At 35.7% G+C, this 15,958-nt stretch overlaps 1 protein-coding gene across 2 annotated transcripts in view; it reads left to right on the forward strand.

The window, feature by feature from the left end:
- The first annotated feature begins 246 nt into the window (after window positions 1-246).
- The window catches only part of LOC113039702 (tumor protein p73), a 28,646-nt gene continuing 12,934 nt past the window's right edge, over window positions 247-15,958 (forward strand). Inside the window, exons 1-4 of one of the 2 annotated variants that reach the window (XM_026197722.1) lie at window positions 247-342; window positions 440-566; window positions 5,903-6,148; window positions 15,519-15,705. In XM_026197722.1, coding sequence (XP_026053507.1) covers window positions 284-342; window positions 440-566; window positions 5,903-6,148; window positions 15,519-15,705 — 619 coding nt within the window. In that variant the 5' untranslated portion in view covers window positions 247-283. Of the gene's footprint in view, window positions 343-439; window positions 567-2,077; window positions 2,360-5,902; window positions 6,149-15,518; window positions 15,706-15,958 lie in introns of those variants that run through there. The other variant, XM_026197723.1, reaches the window with a different exon arrangement.

Genomic DNA, 15,958 nt, shown 5'->3' on the forward strand with positions numbered 1-15,958 from the left:
GTTTGCAGCGCGTTCCTGTTTCTGCAGCATGTCTGTATTTGTTTGTGTTGTGCGTATTTTTCCAGCTCGTTTCTGTATTTGGTTGTAAGTATTTGCAGCACGTGCTTTGTCGAACTGATGTTTTGTTCATTTGCAGGTGTTTTTTTCATTGAGCTCTCTCCTCCACCAAACATTTGACTGTTTTAAAGGTTTCTTTTGCTTTAAGGATGTACGCCTGGTAACCCCGGTCTGTTATGTGATTTTCACTGTGATCTGTCCAGTGGTGGACTGTCCAACATCCAAGATGTCCCAGTCGTCCACCGCTGATGAGGGTACAACCTTTGAAAACTTGTGGAGTACCCTGTGAGTTCATTTGCATGCACTGACATAATGCAGTTTATGTTGATGTTAGTAGCAGTTTTCTGGACGGGCTTATATTCTTCTCTCTGTGTTATTGCAGTGAGCCAGACAGCACATATTTTGAGCTTCCTCAGGCGGGACACTCAAGGGACAGGGTGCCTTCCAGAAACCGCGCTGAGGTCTGCATGGACGTCTACCACATGAGAGACATGAACGACAACGTCATGGTAAGAAGCCGATGGAGAATTCACTGCATGCTGATTTACAAACACACAACACATGAAATAAAAAAAAATTAAATAATGCACAATGTAGGCTAGTGTATTAATATGAAAGAAGATCATTTGAAAAATGTGGATAGCAGAACATTTGATGGTCCCCATCGACCCCATAGTATGGAAAGAAATACAACACAAGTTATCAGAAGAAAGAAACTTATACAGCTTTGGAACAGCTTGAGGGTAAATAAATCATGACAGGATTTTAATGTTAGGGTCAGCTATCCCTTTAACTCCATGTAAGGTTTATTAGTTATACAATAATAAAAAAAAAATAAAGTGAAGAGATTTAGTGAGAATAAAGCAATGTCCAGTCAACCTCCCATTTACAAAACACAGCCTGTATACCGAACTGTGTTGGTTTTCCCTCCTTACCCATCAGGATTCCCTCCTCAGTCCCCAGTTTCCCTCTCCTGTGCTGTTTTCCCTCCCTCCCAGTGTTTGAGGGGAGGCTTAATTAGAGAGAAAAGCCAAGCCCCGAACAAGACACCTGCTCCTGCCTCCCGTCTGGGACAAACAGAGAGCAGGAGACAGGACGGAGAGATCGATGGATCTCACAAGATCAAACTTCACCCCAAAATCAAAACAAAGAAATAAGAAATTATATTAGCATTAAAAGGAAGCCTATTTTAGGACCATTAGGATCATTTTAATATATTTAGGCAGACAGGTTCGTTTTATATATATATATATATATATATATATATATATATATATATATATATATATATATATATATATATATATATATATATATATATATATAAAATACAAATTAAATGCATTTACTTTTTAATTTAATTAGAATTGGGGAAATGTGCTTATATATTGCTGTAATGCAAAATAAATAAAACAAAAATAGCATATCTACTGTGCATAATAATTGTCCTAAAATAGCATATGTATTTTAATTATTAGTTTTTATTATTATTATTATTATTATTATACGTGTTATTATTTTGGGGTGAAATATGACGCAAACATATTACAAAGACACATTTTGTGAAATGAATGTAATATATATGTTGTGCGTTGCTTTCTGCATCAGTAGTTCCAGAATTCTGGTAATGATCTCTTCAAGGTCGTATGGATTTCTTCTCTTTATTGAGATGTTGTGGTTGTTCACTTTTAGACTTAGACAAATAATTTCAAGAATGTATTGATTTGCAGATGTTTGTTTTTCACTTGGCTTTTTAGTAAATTGCTCCAAGTTTGTAATCTCGTTTTTTTTCCTAGCAATGAAAGGTGTAGGCAATCTAAAAAATTAATATATATATATATATATATATATATATATATATATATATTTATATATTTATATATACGTATAAAATTAACAATCTAACCATCTCCCTTTGCGAAAAGTGGTATAGTCTAAAAGTCAAGTGGGCAAGTCTAGGCCTGCTTTTTAGTTAATGAATAGTCATGAGGACAAAAAGTGGGAGGACCAAAGATTTGTTGTTGGCTGCATCTAGAAGCTGACAGAGCAAGAAGAGCTGGCGGAAAATCAGAAAAAACCCACTCGGAGTGCGTTTCCCTTCCTGGAGTTGTTGTGTCAAGTTAGTTTCACTCCGAGTGTCTGAAGTGAAGGCGTGAGACGTGAAGAACTGAGGATTGCAGAGCTCACCTGTGTTTAGGGTGAGTCACATGACCAGAGCAGTGGGAGCATCTCCCCTGTCTTTTCTGCACAGAGCAGCGCTACAATGCTGTGTGTCCGTGACCTGCCTCTTCACTACAGCACGGTAGGTCAGCAGTTTCTGAACCACAGATTCATTGTGCCTGGCTTAACAACTTCAGAGATTTTATTTTATTTTATTTTATTTATTATTAATCATTATATAAATTACATTTAGAAATTGATCCCCTATGACACATCTTTTGAAATAGCAGTCTGCTTTTTTAATTAAATCCTCATTACTAGGTTTTTCTGTAATTGATTTGCAAATAATAATTTGATTATGAAGGATAAATATACAACTTATAGTTGCTAGTATTATGGATTGCAGAGATGTGTGGAAATGCTTAATGATTCCTCAAAAGGCAGCTTTCATATGGTCTAAAGTTAAATGCATGTTGATGTATTATTAAAGTGACTTGAACATGCTGCTTGATAGAAAGCCTTCAGCCGTTGTGATGCTATAGCTGTTTCTTTCTGAGCACAGCTTTGGTTTGAAATAGACGTGATAATGTCAGTCCTTTCAGTTTGCTGCAGAGGGGGCTGTTTCTACATGTTTGGGTAGTAAAGGTTTCTGCAGCTCACAGACGCATCTGCATGCTGATATGTTATCTTAATATCCGTCAGATGTATAAATATATATATATATATATATATATATATTATGGTCACACTCAGTAGTTCACTGAACAATTTCAGTACTGTATGGTGTAAGTTGTCACAATAATACCTGCCATTAAACCTTAAAATTAAAAAAAAAATCACAAAAAAACAAAAACCACACAATTCCTAAAGACATATGCTGTCAGTTATAGTTAAAGAATATTAACATTTCATGATGACATGGATGTTAGTTTAAAGGACAATTCATTAATTGTATCCAGATAGACTGAAAGAATGAGAGAGAGCGAGAGAGAGTTAGTGTGTGTGTGTGTGTGTGTGTGTGTGTGCGTGTGAGAGAGAGAGTGTGTGTGTGTGTGTTCGTGTGTGTGTGTGTGTGTGTGTGTGTGTGTGTGTGTGTGAGAGAGAGTGTGTGTGTGTGTGTGTGTGTGAGAGAGAGAGAGAGAGAGAGAGTGTGTGTGTGTGTGTGTGCATGTGTGTGTGTGAGAGAGACAGAGAGAGAGAGAGAGAGAGAGAGAGAGAGAGAGAGCATGTGCGTCCCAAATTGAAATGTTGAGTCATTTACTCACACAGACATACACAAGTTCACATGACATGCATGTACTTTCCCTCTCTCTCTCTCTCTCTCTCTCTCTCTCTCTCTCTCTCTTTCTCTCTCTCTCTCACACACACACACACTCACACACACATGCACACAAACACACACAAACACACACACACACACAACAATGCTTCTGTTCTGTTTCAACTTGTCACAGAGCATGTTTAGACTTACTGATGATGAGGCACTCCTGAGTGTGTGTGTGTGTGTGTGTGCGTGCGTGTCTGTGTGTGTGTGTGTGGTTGATCTGAAATATTATTTCTCACATTATAATGTTCATAAATATGAGGCAAAAACTGAAATCTATTAGAAATCCAGGTAACACTTTACAATAAACTTCATTAGTTAACATTAGTTAACTGTTTTAGTTAAGCATGAACAATACTTCTACAGCATTTATTCATTTTAATGTCAATTTCAGCATTTACTAATGCATTATTACAATCAAAAGTTGTGCTTGTTAACATTAGTTAATGCACTGTGCATTAACATCAACTAACAACAAACAGATAATAAAGATGAATAAATGCTGTAATAAATGTGCTGTTTTCGTTGTAGATTCATGTTAGTTAATACATTAACAAATGAAACCTTATTGTAAAGTGTTACCAAAATCTGTTATGAGGAAATAGATTACAGTGCAGATGCATGCAAAGGCAAGTATCAAAAGTAGCATGAATGATTCTTCAGATCTTGCAGCTTGCTGAGAGATGTGGCTTGTTGTAGTGGTCAGATTTGGCGTTTTCTCCTAGTGGATGAAAAAAACAGGTGGAAAAGTCCTATAGATTCACACTGAAGTAGAGATATTGAGATTTGGGTTGGGCTTTTGACTCGGGCCTGTAAATAACCACTTACCAACCTTGAATTTCGGTGCTGAATTTAGCAGGAAGCAGCACACGGTTCTAGTTTTCAGCTGATTGATGAGTGTTTTACTCACTGTGGGCTCATCAGCCGAGGACATGTGATTCTGTCAGTTTGGATCATGTACTATGTGAAAAAGAAGGTACCGACTTTTCTCTTCGCTTGACTCGTGTTGCAGTTTGGTTATCTTATTTCACATTGGTTCAGAGGTTTTGTGGGAATCATTACCCATCGTCTTTTTTCCTGAACTTTGAGTTGTTATATCAAAACATGTCTGCAAGATTCAAGTGAACATGTTAGCATTTCTGATATTTTTTATTTTTTTTGAGGTTTTGAAGATCATATTATGTCGGATTTATATAATGACAGTGTAAATATTTTTACATTTGATTTGTGTGAAATTTTTGACAGTTAAGTTGTGGTTGCTTAAATGTTGCTATGCCATTGCTAGGCTGTTCTGAGTGGTTGCTAGGGTGTTGCTAAGGTGTTATGGGTGGTTGCTAGGGCGTTGCTAAGGTGTTATGGGTGGTTGCTAGGGAGTTGCTTAGGTGTTATGGGTGGTTGCTAGGGAGTTGCTTAGGTGTTATGGGTGGTTGCTAGGGAGTTGCTTAGGTGTTATGGGTGGTTGTTTGGTGGATCCTTTCTGAAATTATGGTTTTTAGATATAACTCTGGCTTCCAAGTCAATTTTTTTTTGTGCGTGTGAGTGTTTTTTATTTTTTTATTTTGCAGTTTAAAATCATAAAAGTAATAACCCACATCTCTTCAACAAACTGCATAATTCATTTATGTCCATGCAAATATATGGAAGCCCATTTCTGCCACTGAATAATGAAAAAAAAAAGATAATAGTGCTATTGCAAGTTATAATGTCAGAATTCTGAGAAACAAAGTCAGAATTGAGATATAAATTCACAGTTCTGAATAAAAGTTGCAAAAAATAAATAATAATAATAGTAATAATGCAGTGGCAAAAACTGGCTTTCATACAAATGGTATGGGAAGATTAAAGTAATCCACTAACCTTACATATGAATAATAGTGATGCTAACGTTTCTAAACAGTTTGTTCAAAATGCATAGAAATATGAAACAAATAAAACACAACATAGAAAAGTGTGGGCTCATCAAAAGCATGGTTCGTTACCAAATTAGCACAAGGTATCATCTCATAATGTCCAGCTGAGCTTTACTTTTAACACATTTGTTGGGGCACAACGCATGGAGACACTTCCTAATTTATGTGTGGTGGGCATGATCTGTGAGTCTTGTGTTTGTAAGATAGATAAGAGAATGGCAGGCAATTAGACATTGGACAGATTTGGGCTGTGTTTTACAACCTACCCTTGGCCTGGAGGCATGACTCCCTTTCGTACGTCCCGGCGCGGTGTAACTGGAGCTCGAGAAGTTGAGTGGATGGAGTCTTATCTCCTCCCTCTTTCACTTAATGTCAACTTTCTGCCTCCCTCCTTCACCTGCCTCCCTCCCACTCCTTTACCTGTCTCTTTCTGCCTCTCGTCTCCTCTCAGTCTCAGTACAGCCTACTGAGCAGCAGTATGGAACAAGGTTTGGGGAACAGAGCGGCGTCTAGCAGTCCCTACAACTCAGAGACCGCCTCCAACGTGCCAACGCCGTCACCCTACTCCCAGCCCAACTCGACCTTCGAGGCCATGTCTCCAGCCCCGGCCATCCCCTCCAATACTGACTACCCCGGGCCGCACAACTTCGAGGTCACCTTCCAGCAGTCGAGCACGGCCAAGTCAGCCACCTGGACGGTGAGTACAGCGTCTCGGCCGTGGTGCAACCGTATCACGTGAGCTTGTTTTCCCACACTCACCGATGGCTTCCCTTGCAAAGTGCAGGCGTACGTTATACTACTCTTCTTCTGTTCCTTGTTTGCCCTTTCTTCGCTCTCTGTTTTTGGCGGCTTATTTTCTAGACGCTCATTTTGGCGGCGTTCCCGCTTTGTTCCTCTTTTTAAACGTGTATCTTACAACGAAACATCTGTATAGGAGCAGCTGACATGAAATTTCAAGCAGTGTCTCGTGGTGTGACATGCCATTATTCTCCGAATAACCTACACTACTCCTAAAAAGTTTGGGGTCGGTGTGATTTTAGATGGTTTTGAAAGAAAATTCTTATTTTGACAGAGGCTACATTTATATGAAATATTATTACAATTAAAAATAACTCTTTACATTTATTAAACAAAAAAATGAATTCCTGTGATGGTGCAGCTGAATTTCCAGCAGCTATTAAAACCAGTCACATGATCTTTTAGAAATCGTTCTTATATTATCATGGAAACTTAATTTTGACAAAAAGAAAATCCATAAGAACAGCATTTATTTAAGTATAGATTTATATATATTTGAGAATATAACTTTATTTAGTTACTATGTAAGAGTCTTGATTGTCACTTTTGATTAATTTAAAGCATCCCCGCTTTATTAAAAAAAATTATTTCTTAATAAAAATCGTACTGACCCTAAACTTTACCCCAAAACATTTTTCTATTATTATTATACAAGCAGTTATATGTCCTGATTCAGATTGAGAAGTTTTATGGACTTTTTAGTTTTTAGGAATTTTACGAGCTGCAAAATAAACTTTTTAATTGCAAAAATTTGACAATATAAAAAAAAAATGATGAGAAGTAGATATTCCTTTCCTTCAGCATACATATAAATTGATACTTGATGTTAAGAAAATAAGGTGTGTTATTTGTCAGCTTTATTTGTATTCATTTTTAGTTTCTCAGTTGGGCTACTCCTGTGTACTTTTATGACTCTAGATTTAAAGTAAACTGTTGCATCCAGTTCTCAGCCCCTTCTTTGAGAAACAATTATTCAGAAAATGCAAATCCTTTATGTTCAATGCAATTTAGTTTGTTTTATTGAAATGCTACGATTGTTCTGAATCCCTTAGTAAACCTTTAAAAGGACAGAAACGTAACGTTTACATTGTTTTAGTGCATCTGCATCCAACATTGTTTGCTTTGGATTTTAGAATTTGTTGAAGTTTGAAGCAAGTTATTAGATAAAGATCTACAGTGTATCATCAGACACTCTTCAGTCACCATTTGCACGTGGTTCATGGAGTTTTAAAGTAAACTAATGAAACTTTGCAAGCACATTTCTGAAATTTTAAAGAGAAAATGTCCTTGTGCACCATTAAGCCAGGGCGTTACTTTAGTATTTAATCACAGTAAGGTGTTCTACATGTTTTAGCATGTGGATAAGGCAGTTGCTAGGGCTTTTTGAGTGGTTGCTAGAGCATTGCTTGGTGGTTGCTGGGATGTTCTGGTTGGCTGCTTACAGAATTATGTAACAAAGTTAAATACTTAGGGTTATGGGTTAGTTCAGATCTTTACAAGAGAGATGCCACTCATAAGTTTATCTCATTCATAACATACATCCACATAGAAAAAAAAAAAAATCAGTAATGTCAAGCAGGGAAGCTTGAAACCAGAGCAAGTTCAGTGTCGCCCTGAAGAAATGTGCTACATCAGTCTGTCATGAAGATGGCTCTCTGAAACAGGAGACGGGGCTCTTTCCTCTGTCAGATGTTTGTAGGATGAAGTGGAGCGTGAGGCTTGGTCTCTGACTCTCTGTGGACGTGTAAGGTGATAGCGGTCCCAGGGTCATCACTCAGTGTCACACCGTCACGCTCCATTCTCTGAGAGCTCCAATCACAGCAGTAAAGCTTTTAAAATGGGCAGAAGTGGAGTTTTCAGCACAGATTGCTGTTTTCGTTTGAGGATTAGAGAATGGGCCCAACATTTGAGAGTGTTTGGCTCCTGAGCTAGCACCATAGCTATAATGCTACTGAATCAAAATATCAATGTTAGCGTTTCTGATCAAAAATGATTTTGCTTTACTATGTCATACCTATTTATATATGATATTTCTTCAGGTGATTAAGAACTATAATCCTAATCTATTCTCAACCCGTTTGAATTTCTTTTTTCTTTTTCTTTTTTGTGATATTATTATTATTATTGTCTCATGTTTTTTCTTTATTTATTTTAACTTGTGTTCTGAAGAAGAAAGAAAGACATGCAGGTTTAAAACAACATGAGAGCAATTAAATGATAAGTAATAAAAGTTTGATTTTTGGGTGAAGTGAAAAAAAAAAAAAAAAATAGCATTTCTGCAATGGCATACTTATCTGAAATATTTCGCTTTTTTTTGCCCGATGCTGTTTGCAAATGATTCTCCATGTCACTAGTTGTCAGTATAAATTCAATATGACTGTATGGCCCAGTGCCACATAAAAACACATATTTTTAGTTTTCATTGCATTGAATGATATGGCAGAAGTCTTGACTTTTATACTGATACTTACTAGAGCTGATGCCGCAATCAAACTAGATTAGCAATGTGCCACTGTAGAATAAATCTCATTGTCCCATGATTTATTTATTCTTTGTACCCTGAAGAATCCAGTAACAGGAGGGCTATCGAGATTTAGAAAGTACCATTTAGCTGATTATGTGACATCAGCTTGAAACAAAGAACATTTTAACAATCTAAAAATATATATTTTTACTATAAAGAACATTTGTGAAGTGGAAAGGTTCCATCAGTGGTTCCTAATGGAACCAACAATGACAATAAAGAACCTTTATTTTTAAGTCTTCATCCCATATACAAATTGAAAGCAAATCCATAAATTAATATTGGTTCTTATATCCAAAGTGACATCTGAAGGTGACATCATAGCAACGTTCTTGCATTTAATTGGACAGAAATATGTTTACTCATCAATATTTTTGATCTTTCTTTTTTTTTTTATTGGAATAGAAAAATTAATAATGCAATGAAAAAAATAAAAAAATATATATTTGGTCACACTTTATTTTAGGGTCCAATTCTCACTATTAACTAACCATTAACTATGACTTTTTCCTCAATTAACTCCTTATTGGCTGCTTATTAATAGTTTATAAAGTAGTTGTTAAGTTTAGGGTATTGGGGAGGATTATGGATGTCATGCATTATATGTACTTTATAAGCACTAATAAACAGCCAATATGTTAATAATAGACATGCTAATAAACAACTATATATTACTGTGAATTGGACCCTATACTAAAGTGTTACTAAATATTTTAACTTTCTGTCTGCTAAAATTTAAGTTGCTGGGGTACAGTTGCAGTCAAAGCTAAGATACATGCTAAAGACCACAAAAGGTCTTTGAAGCCTTATCTGTACTAGACATGTGCCGGTATTCGGTAATGTGATATAATATCACGGTAACGAATATGCATGATATTGTTATCGTGGTCACTTCGAAATACAGTGAATAATTATATATTACAAATTATCCAGAATTTGGAATGCATTTTAAGAATAATTTCTCCATCAACTGGTCAAAATGAACAACACCGCTGTATGCTGCTTGAAAGCACGCATGAGAAACACATGAGGAACATGTGAGAGATGCTGAGTGAAAGCACATTCACTCTCTGACAGCAGATGGCGCTAAACTGTAGAAAATGCAGCCTTTACTCTGGAAACCCCATAAATAAAGCAGCTGCACAACTTTCTAAAACATATATAAATAGCCATTCAGATTTGTGTATTTACTATGGTGTTCATCACAGCCCCAAATATTTAAATATTTACACTAAATAGGCTATTTATTTTCTTTTTTATTTAACTTTTTCCTCCTTTTGGACTACAACATGCTCTAGATATTGTTTGAAAGTGTTTTGATTCTTTATTGTTATTTCACACTTTACATTAGGGCTTCATTGGTTAACATTAATTAATTCATTAGTTAACAAACTGTCAATGAAAATTCTTCTGAACATTCATTATTCTTAGGTATTATGGTATTTAATAACACGTTGTTAAAATCGAAAGTTGCAGCTGTGTAATTTAATGAGCTAAGACTTGTATTTTTCAACAAAGATTAATAACTTCTGTAGCAAATGACTAAGGTTAACTAATGAGGTCTTATTGTAAAGTGATAGATTGGTCGTTATAGTTCTTTTGCACTTTAATCTGTGTAAAACTTTTAACTTTATATATTTTGTTCTGTATTGCTTTGTATTGGCATTTAAATGTCCAGTTATTATTGTTATAAGAAAAAAGTTATTTAACCCGTTATACTGTATTATAACCACTTGTTTAAAACTACATTTAAATATCGTGATAATACCGTATACCGTGATAAAAAAACATTAGCAATTAATCGCAACAGGAAAATTTGATACCGGCATATCCCTAGTCTGTACACAGATTAATTTAAGGGATATCATAGATTCTATGCCTTTTTTGTAACTTCAGAACATCTACTAGATGTAAATGTCCGTCACAGGAAGACAAGAAGCTGCTTGCCTCATTTTCTTTTTTTTTTTTTCTGGTGACAGCTTTCGTTTTCACTCTGCCTCCCACTCTAAAGATGGTTAAATTGTTTACTTTGTCCTCTAAAAGAAGCGGAGAAAGGGAAAAATGGCTCAGGATTATTGTCAGGATATGTGGAATGCCATGCAGCCTCAAACTGGGGGAATTTCCAGGTGTAATACAAAGGCTTGCAGGCTGAGGATATCTGGGATTATTGTATAAGTGGTAAGAGCATGATGCTCTTGAGTTTGTGTAGCCTCGGGATGCTTTGGGAGAGGCATGAGGGCATCTGACTGTAATCTACTTGATCCGCAGTGGGCTTCTTACCGCTACCTGAAACAGCATTCCTCTCAGCCAACCTCGTGGATGAACCATTCGTGAACTGCTCTATCGGCTGGGTTAGAATTGTCTAGAATTAGAATGAACTGAATAAATTATTGTCATACTGTTATAGTATTTATTAATATTTTGAATAGCATTTTCAGGTTTTTGAGTTTTCAGTTTTTGTTAGGTGCTTTTGTAAATTTTTACTCATTTTTTTTGCACTTTTAAAATATTTTTATTTAGCTTTAATTTGTTTTTATTTCACTTAGTAATTGTAGTTCTTTTAATTTAGGTTATTTGCCAAGGCAAATCGATTCTTAATTTTACATTTATATTTCATTGTATTTCAGATTTAGTTCAATTCATGAAAAGGATTTTAATACTTTTAATTGTAGTTAACAACTATGGATGTAAGGTTCCAAAATGACCAAAAATAAATTAATAAAAATACAAACAAACAAATTATTTGAAATAGATCCATACCACTTGTGCACTATATTCCAAGTCTTCTGAGAAGAGATCAGAAGTTTTAATCTTTATTGCTTGAAAACATTGATATATATATAGCAGCACTTAAATCTCATTTGCACTTGGGCATATTTCAAATTGGCAAAAACAATTTGAGTGTGAATGATATATATATATTTTTTTTTATTCAAACACTTCTCTTCTTATCATTCTCTTACTAATAATGTGTAATGCTCTGTGTATGTGTGTCCACGTCCCTGTCCTTGGTTCTGAAGTCCTTCCTTCATTCAGCTGTGTTTCTCAGATGACCCTGTGCAAGGTCCTATGATGGGGCTTTTTCCTTTTTTCCTCCTTTTCTTCTATCTTCCTGAATCATGTCTGTTTCTGCCTGGGCCTTTGCCTCTGTCTTTTAGAGCCCCAATTATGGTATGATATCACCGACTGAATCATAAAAACAAATTGTGTGTTAGGGATAACTGTTTAAAAGCTCTCTCTCAAACACACATTATAGGCTTAAAGCAAGAGCTGTCATAAGGGATGAAAATGAGATCTGACACCTCAGCTTTTCCAATAAAGACCCCCACACTTTTTTTTTTATTATTATTGTTGGCATATAAGTAGGGCAAGTCCGAGCACGTCTGTGCTTCTGGAGTATTTGAGGCTGCTCTTCTCAGCTTTTACCCTCATAGTTAGCGAGCGGGTCTAAACACGGCCCAAAGCCAGTGCATCCTTCCTCTCAAAATCACAAAACACACACAACTGGTGAGATTTCATATAAATGCACAGACACTGCAGAAGGAATGCAAAATATGTAAATTTTTAAGTATAAAATCGATTGAACTTAAACAGATTGTTCACACAAAAATGAAAATGTTTTTGTTATTACAAACCGAAATATTTTCTTTCTTGCATAGAACACACACACAAAAAAAGTAGCCGATTGACCATCTTTTTTATTTTATTTTTTTCCCATGCAGTAAAAGAGGGACATTCTACAAAAACATATCAGTTGCATCATCCATGATATATTATTTATTTATACATTTTCCTAAACAATTTTAACCTAAACTTTTAATGTAATTTTAACATCAACAGAGTTTTGGCACTAAACTGAAACATGCAAAGCAAAATGGTTTACAATTTAGAAAGAAATGTTACATTTTGTTACAATACAATTTGGAAAGAAATGTTTTTGGGGTTCTTAAGTGAAATTTGAACAAAACAAGAATTGTTTTAAGAAAAAAAAAAAGGTCTGTCCCTCCCTGTAAAGAATACTTGTTTCCACATGTCAGCAAACAGCAGCCAACTCCAAAGTACAGCCCTCCAAAAATATGGAAATGAGTTATGTACTCTGCGCTCAGGAGATTTTTGGGAAAACATCTGACATCATCCATACAATGAGAATCAATGGGGTCCCAAACAACAGTGGACATTTTTCAAAATATTTTCTTTTGTGTTACACAGAACAAATTCATACAGGGATAATAAACGATGACAGAACTTTTATTTTTGGTTGAATAAACTCCTACCTAAAGAAAAAATCCTCTTTGTTCATTTTAACTGTCTATGCTATCTACGTTTTTTTTCTAACTTTTATATTATTTACTGCAATATGATTTTTATTGCTCGTGTACTTTAAGTTGCATTTATTACTGTTTCATTTTCAAAACACTTTTGAGTATTTTGTTTTCTTTTTCTCATTTCTGTTTCTCTCAGCGTGTATTGGGAGGAACAATGGAGTGCTAGCGTATGTGATGCTGGCTGCAATTTCACAGCCGTTAGCATAGGCAGCACATTTGTGAATTTATTGACGGTGATGGGGAGTTGGCTGGATTTGCGGGTGGCATGCTGAAACATGTCCATCAGGCTGTCAGACTCGTCATTATCACTTAGTCCGCCGAGCCTGCCCGAACCTGCGCCTTCCCAATGCTCACCTTCCTCCATCCCATCATCTTATTCCACCTTACAGCACTTAGACTGGGTCTCCTCTGCAGGCGAGCCGTGCAGCGCTGACAGTGTGATCAATCAACCAAATGCATGTTTCCTGCTCCGTCTTGCGTGCTTGCAGTGTAAAGGGCTTTGTTTAAAAAAAATCTTTACATGCACATGCTCATGCAACTCAAGCTTTTTAACTTTTCGCAGCTCACTCTTGATGTAAGCATTCATTGACTAATGAGAATTTCACACAGGTGGGTCCAGCTTTCAATCCTGCAGTGGGTTCTGACCTTCAGACATTTAAAACTGGTTATTTATTGCAATTTATGGTTCCATGAAGAACCTTTATCATGCATGGATGCTTTCCAATGTTCTTTATAGGGAGAACGAGTCTCTTCCGACTATTAAAATGTTCTTCAAAAATGGTTTATTTAAGAACAGTTCACTGAAAGGTTATTTTGAGAACCCAAAGATTCTTCCCTTGCATCGCTGTGAAACCCCCCTTTATTTTAGTGTAAGAAAAACTTTATGCCAGTAACTATGTATTCTCCAGTTCATCATAATATTTAAGTTATTTAAAGAATCTAGAACTGAAAACCCTGATCTGGAGAACCTGTAATGTATCTTCAAGAACGATTAGAAACCCTGCAGCAAATATGGTTCTTGATAACACGTGTGTTCATTGCTGAACCTAAGATGTGCTACGAAGGAACAATCTGTCTAACAGTTTTAAAAGTTTAATGCTGTTTAAGATTCAATGAAGAACCTTTAACATCCATGGAACCTTTCCATTGCACAAAATGATCTTTATAGTGGAACATGGTTCTTCTGAATATCAAAATGTTCTGCACACTAAGAACAAAAAAAAGTTTATTTTAAGAACTGGTCCTGAAAGTTTCTTTTGCAAATGCTCTTCTGTGACATTGTTGCAAAAAAAAAAAACCTCTTTTTTTTTGTAAATGAATAAATAAAACCTTTATTTATTCATTTATTCATTTATTGGAGCATCACTAATGGAGCTCTTCCTCTTCCTGTGTGCTGTCAGCACTTTAATGTCCTTCTCTTTCGAGCCTTATTTTAAGTCTTTTAAATTCTTTAAACTAAATGATCATTTCAACTGAAATTGAGTGAAATGCTGAGTAGATGGCTTGAGTGTGAAACAGTGGCAGGGTGATGTGTGTAAGGGTGTGAGATGGGCGTGTTGAGACGTCTGCCTGTGCTCACACACCTACACCCAATGATTTATGCTGCTCTCCCCTGCCTGTGTGTGTGTGTGTGTGTGTGTGATTAATTTACATAATCTCTCAGCGAAAGTGTGTGAGTGCTGTAAAACAACTACAGTTGAACACTATATAGACAGACGAAATTGCACCACTTACAATAGTTTTATGAGATTAGCAGGGAAATCAAAATCACTTTTATTTATTTTCTTTGTATTTATTTTTTTGGAAATTGTAATGTGCTTCTTCAAAGATATATAGAAATATATAGAACTTAAAACAATTTAATAATTCCAAATATTTTTTTAATATATTTCCTGCTTTCCTTTTACTCAGCTATTTTAGTTTTGCATTTAGGTATTTCATTCTGACACTCACTTTAATTCTGGTCAGAGATGTCACTTGTACTGTTTAAGCTAGACAATGATTCAGTGTGGTTTTCTAATGTAGTTTTGAGCTTTATTTGGTGGGAATCGTTTACGACTGTATAAAGTGTGATTGCAACACCAGTTGCATTCGGCAAACAGTGTTCATGATATTTATTCTGTTGCAGCACCTGGCGTAAAATCTCCCTTTCATAAAATCTGAATCACATTAATGCAAGTCCGCACAAAGCAGGCTTGTACATTTGGTTTTTGAGGGAATATTTGGGATGTCTTTTTCGATTTAGACAAGCTCTGACATGCTTGTGTGTGTATGTGTGTGTGTGTGTGAGTGTGTGAGAGAGAGAGAGACTTCATCAGATGCTAATGAACTGGAATTTGTAAAGTGTGGTTATTTAGAGTCATTCACTGTGTAAGATATATTTCAAGCGTTTATTTGTGTTTTGTTTTTTTTTCCTGCAGTACTCTCCATTGCTTAAGAAGCTGTATTGTCAGATTGCCAAGACCTGTCCGATTCAGATCAAGCTGGCTTCCTCGCCCCCAAACGGCGGCGTGATACGAGCCATGCCCATCTACAAGAAGGCCGAACACGTCACAGAGGTGGTCAAACGCTGTCCCAACCATGAACTCGGACGGGACTTCAATGAAAGTATGTCTCTTTCTCTGTTATTCCACTGTTCATGTTAGTGGTAAAAAGACATATTTTATTTACGATCAGACATGTGGAAGCATTTATAAATGAAAAATCAAAAAAAAAAATTTATATAAATACACACAATAATAAAATAAGTTTATTATAAGTAATATATGTTTTTCCCATAATTTTCCAGTCAGTCCCAGTCATAAAGCAGCAGAATTAATAAAACAGTAGAATAGATTGTTTATATGTATAATTCTGTTAT

This window comes from Carassius auratus, chromosome 22 (assembly GCF_003368295.1).
Source record: "Carassius auratus strain Wakin chromosome 22, ASM336829v1, whole genome shotgun sequence".
Lineage (NCBI taxonomy): Eukaryota > Metazoa > Chordata > Actinopteri > Cypriniformes > Cyprinidae > Carassius > Carassius auratus.